Genomic DNA, 5,303 nt, shown 5'->3' with positions numbered 1-5,303 from the left:
AGTTATGCACCCAACCCAACCCAACCCAACCCAACCCAACCCAACCCAACCCCAACCCCAACCCCAACCCCAACCTAACCCAACTCATCTTCTACATCCAACCATTATAACTCCAATTATAAACAGCAAAACATTTATTTTACATTTTTTCTAATTATATATATTTTTTTAAATATTTTTTTTTTTATTTATTTGATTTTACAAATTGTAAATTTTATTATATTATTATATTATTTTATATTATTATATTATTATATTATTTAATATTAACTAATTTTATTTTTTTATTAATTATTATTTTTATTTATATATACACTAAATTCTTTTTAAATTTTTTTATTTATATTTATTTATTTAGTTTTTTTTTTAAATATTTTAATTATATATTAATTAAATTATTCGTATTTTTTTAATAAATAACAAATTTTATATTAATTTTATTAATTTTTTTTTTTTTTACAAATTAATTTATATCTTAGTGCAAATTTAATTTTTTATTCTTTTATTACTTTTTTTTTATATTTAAAAATAAATATTATTTTAATTTAAATTTAAAATATATATTTTTTTTTTTATGTTCTTAAATAAATTATTTTTTTATATTTTAATTTTTCTATTAATTAATATGGATTATATTAATCTAATTATATTTAATTCATTACTTTTATATATTCAAATTTTCAAATACTTATTATATTAATTTTTATTAAAAAAAACAAATAAAAATTTATATTTAAAATTTAATATCCTTTAATATTGTTTTTATAATTTATTTTATATTATAATATATTTTAAAAAATTAATTTTTTTTTACTATTATTTTTATTTCATTATTTCATGAATTATCATATAATTAAATTAATTTTTTTATTTCCTTTAAAATTTTATATTTTTTCATAAATTATTTAATCATATTTATTATTATCAATAATATATATATAAATTTAAAATAACATCTAAATATTTTTTTTTATTATAACTTGTTTGTATTTTATATAGTAATCAAATCATAAATTTATATAATTAATATAAATGAATTTTAAAAAGATTATTAATTTATTAATATTCTTCTTTTAGATAATGATAATTGCTTATTTAGTATTTAAAAAATTAATAATTTTTAATGAAATAATAAAAATTTATTTCTTTAATTTTTTACTTATTTATTGAATTACTTTAATTTAAAAAGAAATTAATTTTTATTTACTTTCTTTTTAAATGTGCTTTTAAAATAAATTAAATAGTATATGTTTCTATTATAAAATATATTTTTATTAATAAATATAGAAAAATTATTTTATTTGTTTTAAAATTTTATATTATTAAATGCTATAAATTTAAAATAAATAGATAATAATAAAACTATTTAAATAAATGAACTGTTAAATTTGTTATAAATTTTAAATTTTTTAAAATAGAGAATATGAATAATATTTAATACTATTTACAATTCAAAATCAAATTAAATGAAATTTCATATTATTTTTATATAGTAGATTATTTGAATCAAAAAAAAAATTATCCTTTTACATAAATGTAATGAAGGAACGATAAAATAATGTTTAAATACCATAAAATAATTAATATATATATATATTTTTTAAATAATAAATGAATTAATATTTGATGCTTTATAATATCGCCTAATTTAAAAACTTTGTTTTTATGTATTCTTATTTTTATTTTATAATTATTAAAAATATTTAATGCTTATTAAAAAGAACACTTTAATGTATATAAAAAAATAATCACAATTTTTTTAATTTTGACATATTACTAATTTCATTTAATTATTCTTATTATTTTTTCTTCATTTATTCTAATAATGTATCTAAATCTTATCCTGTAACACTTGAATTACTATTTTAAATACTTCCCGTAATATTTTTAGATTCTTTTAATTTAATTAACTCTAATTCAGTCTTAATAAAAAAAAGATAAATATATATATATATATATATATATATTTATATTTTTACATTTTTTAATTTCTCCTTTAGTTTTTCATTTTTTTCTCTATATTAATTTATTCTCTACATCATTTCGTCCATAGATTATTTTATATTTTAATCTTTATCTCCATTTTTAAGTTTAGCCTTATAAAAAATAAGTAAATATATATATATATATATATAGATAAACATTTTCAGTTTAAAGGATTTCTAATTATTATTTTAATTTTTAAATTAAACTTAAGTCTTATCCTTGTGTATTTTTTTATTATTATTATTCCAAAATAGTAAATTTATCTTTTAAATAATTAAATTCTTTTACCAACTAATTATATTTTTCATCTTTTTCTTTTAATTTATCTACTAACATTTAATCATTTGAAGTATAATTAGTTTAACTATTTTTTAATTTTTATAATTATTATTTTAATGATTCACATTCTTAGTCTTTCTTTTATTTTTAAATCTCCACTATATTTATATCAGCCTTCAATTTTTATATTTATTATTATTGTTATTCAATGATTTTTTATTTCAGATCTTATCCACCTGTAGAAATATAACTCATATTCTATAAAGACTTATTATTGACATTTACTTCGTTTTCATTAAATTCTTTATTAATTATCTATTTTATAATAAAAATAAATATATTTTAATATTTAAAATAAAATACACTATCTTATCGTGAATAATCTATAATCTCTTCATTAGTAAAAACAGTCTATACATCTTACTAAATTTAAGTTTTATCAGTAATAGTTTTATTTAATTTCACAATTTAAGGGACTATCAAATCTTAATTTAAAGACATAGTCCATGGATGATTTAAAATTTCTTTTATAGAAATTCTTTTTTAGCATCTTTTACTAATATTTTATTAATCAAATCTTTTGGCATAGTTGGAAAATCTTTCGGATATTCAAATTAAACGTTCTGAATTTTTATTAGTATAAAGTTAAAAAAAAATATTTACTAAAATATTCTATCTAGTAGCTTTATCTACATATTCTTAATTTTACTAATTAGTTTTTGGTGCAAAAGGACTTATCCCACATAATAATTCAAAACAAAGGACCCCTATAGACCAAATATCAACCCCAAAATCATGTTTATGGTCCCCTGAAAGCATTTCTGGGGCTAAATAATCAAGAGTTCCACAAAAAGTGGTCCTATATTCACTTGCGTTCGGCTTTAGGAAATTCGACCAACCAAAATCAGTTAATTTAATATTCCCTTCTAAATCTAGAAGGATATTTTCCGGTTTAATGTCTCTATGCATGATTCCTTTAGAATGAATCAAATCCAAGGATTTTGTCAATTAATATATGTACTTAGCAGCCTTTTTTTCCTCAAAAGAATGGCCTGGTTATTTCCATAAAACTTAATATAATTAACCACCGGCTAAATATTCCAAAACTAAATAGATATTAAAATCATCTTCGAAATGATTGTACAGTTTTACTATATAAGGATGGTTTAGTGAATACATTATTTTTACTTCATTTGTTATATATTCTATCATGTTATTTTATTTGAGATTTTTTTTATTTATTTCTTTTACGGCATATGTTATCTTTGTTTTTTAATGAACTGCTTTTATTACTTTACCGAATGCACCTTTTTATTTAACAAATAATATATATTTAATTTTATATTATATGTGAATTTTTTCTTGTAAATTATACCTTTTCCTAATACTTTTTATCCATCAAAATCAGAAATTTATGATTCGTCTTCCCATCCAGCTTGTACAGTAGGTGAGAGATAAATGTATCTTTATTTAACTTAGTTTAGCTTTACCATATATAATATATATATATATTTAATTTTTTATCTGATTGGTTTTTTATTTTATTATAAACGAATGGAAAAAAGTAAATATCTATTTTATATTTTAATTTTATTTAATTCAAGAAAATATATAAATGCTTCTTTTTTTTAAAAAAAAAAAAATTAATTTTTATTTTATAAAAAAATATTCTATTTCAAATAAAAAATATATTAAAAAAAAAATGAACAAAAATATAATTTCCCATAAAGGACTAGAATTCGTTCCATATATATCAAAATAATAACTAGAAAAAGCAGTTTAAAAAGTTGCTGATGAAATATCTAGAGATTACCATGATAAAAACCCTCTTTTTATTGGAATATTAAATGGTGCTTTTATTTTTTGTGCAGATTTAGTCCGAAAGTTAGATTTCTTAGGAATAGAAGTTGAATTTTGTAAAGTTTCTTCTTATTAAGGAACTGAAAGTACAGAATAACTTAAATAATTAATAGGGCTTAAGTCTGATATAAAAGGTAAAAATATAATTTTAGTTGAGGATATTATAGATAGTGGATATACAATAAGTTAACTTCTTAAACATTTAAAAAGTAAAGAACCTGAAAGTATAAAAGTATGCACACTTTTTTTAAAAGAAGCTTGCTTAAAGCATGAAATTTAAATAGATTATGTAGGAATTAAAATAGATCCTGAGTTTATTCTTGGTTATGGGTTAGATTATGATGAATGGGGAAGAAATTTAGATGAAGTTTGGATACTTAAAAAATAAAAATGAATGTTTCTTTTATTTTTTATAAATAATTATAATGTATTTATAAGATATATAAAACTTTTTTTAAAATATATTTAAAATATAAATACAAATAGCATTAAAAAATTCTTATTTTAAATATAATAAGAAAAAATATATATAAATATATATATTTATATATATAATTATATTGTTATATATATATTTTAATAAAATATATATTTTATTTTTAAATTAATGTATTTAAAATTTAATTAACTAAACTCTAGCTAATTAAATATAAAACTAATATAATATATACTATTTTTTCTAGTGTTAATTAAAATTTAAAGTTTTTTTTTAAAAAAAACACATCTAAATTAAATAATTATTTAATTATATATCAATAAATAAATATTACAAAATTATCAATAATTGCTTATTTAATAAATTACATATTATTAATATGTTTCTTTAATAAATTTATAAAACATAAAAAAAAAATTGTTTATCAAATTTTTATAATAATAATATAAAATAATAAAAGACATAAATATTAATAATATATAAACATATAAAGAAATAATCATATAAAAATAAAATTTGTTATAAAAATTTTTAATGCTTAAAATTCAATATTAAAATAATCTTTTATACAAAACTATAAAATTAAATATATGCACATTATTTATTATTAAATAAATATAAAGAATATTATTAATATTCAAAATTAAACATTTGTATCATAATATAAAGTTTACATATTTTGATTAAGATAGACTAAATAATAAATACAAAAAAATTATAAAAATAATTAAAAATTATAATC

The 5,303-nt window shown here is 15.9% G+C and overlaps 2 protein-coding genes across 2 annotated transcripts, besides 14 other annotated features; one reads left to right on the top strand and one right to left on the bottom strand. All coding sequences in view use genetic code 6, as the record gives it.

Moving 5' to 3' along the window:
• Positions 1–8: 8 nt before the first annotated feature.
• Positions 9–84: a microsatellite.
• A 130-nt stretch (positions 85–214) lies between these two features.
• Positions 215–261: a microsatellite.
• Positions 215–269: a microsatellite.
• Positions 215–305: a microsatellite.
• Positions 218–261: a microsatellite.
• A 205-nt stretch (positions 306–510) lies between the features above and the next one.
• Positions 511–605: a microsatellite.
• Positions 516–570: a microsatellite.
• Positions 606–1,244: 639 nt separating the features above from the next.
• Positions 1,245–1,286: a microsatellite.
• A 394-nt stretch (positions 1,287–1,680) lies between these two features.
• Positions 1,681–1,720: a microsatellite.
• A 221-nt stretch (positions 1,721–1,941) lies between these two features.
• Positions 1,942–1,973: a microsatellite.
• A 193-nt stretch (positions 1,974–2,166) lies between these two features.
• IMG5_104310 (hypothetical protein) lies at positions 2,167–3,787 on the bottom strand. The gene is made up of 4 exons (XM_004035128.1): positions 3,641–3,787; positions 2,929–3,572; positions 2,629–2,888; positions 2,167–2,580 (listed from the first exon to the last, which is right to left on the bottom strand). Exons 1-3 carry the CDS (start codon positions 3,756–3,758, stop codon positions 2,745–2,747), a joined length of 906 nt encoding a protein of 301 aa, XP_004035176.1. The 5' UTR covers positions 3,759–3,787; the 3' UTR covers positions 2,167–2,580; positions 2,629–2,744.
• Positions 3,788–3,916: 129 nt separating this feature from the next.
• Positions 3,917–3,955: a microsatellite.
• Positions 3,956–3,967: 12 nt separating this feature from the next.
• IMG5_104300 (hypoxanthine phosphoribosyltransferase, putative) lies at positions 3,968–4,519 on the top strand (the record flags this gene model as incomplete). Its single annotated transcript, XM_004035127.1, has 1 exon — positions 3,968–4,519. One exon carries the CDS (start codon positions 3,968–3,970, stop codon positions 4,517–4,519), a length of 552 nt encoding a protein of 183 aa, XP_004035175.1.
• A 129-nt stretch (positions 4,520–4,648) lies between these two features.
• Positions 4,649–4,686: a microsatellite.
• Positions 4,649–4,699: a microsatellite.
• A 559-nt stretch (positions 4,700–5,258) lies between these two features.
• Positions 5,259–5,302: a microsatellite.
• Between the last annotated feature and the right edge of the window lies 1 nt (position 5,303).

Source organism: Ichthyophthirius multifiliis (genome assembly GCF_000220395.1).
Source record: "Ichthyophthirius multifiliis unplaced genomic scaffold scaff_1120509250866, whole genome shotgun sequence".
Taxonomy (NCBI): domain Eukaryota; phylum Ciliophora; class Oligohymenophorea; order Hymenostomatida; genus Ichthyophthirius; species Ichthyophthirius multifiliis.
Note: the sequence above shows the minus strand (reverse complement) of the source record. Positions and strands in the feature narration are given on the sequence as shown.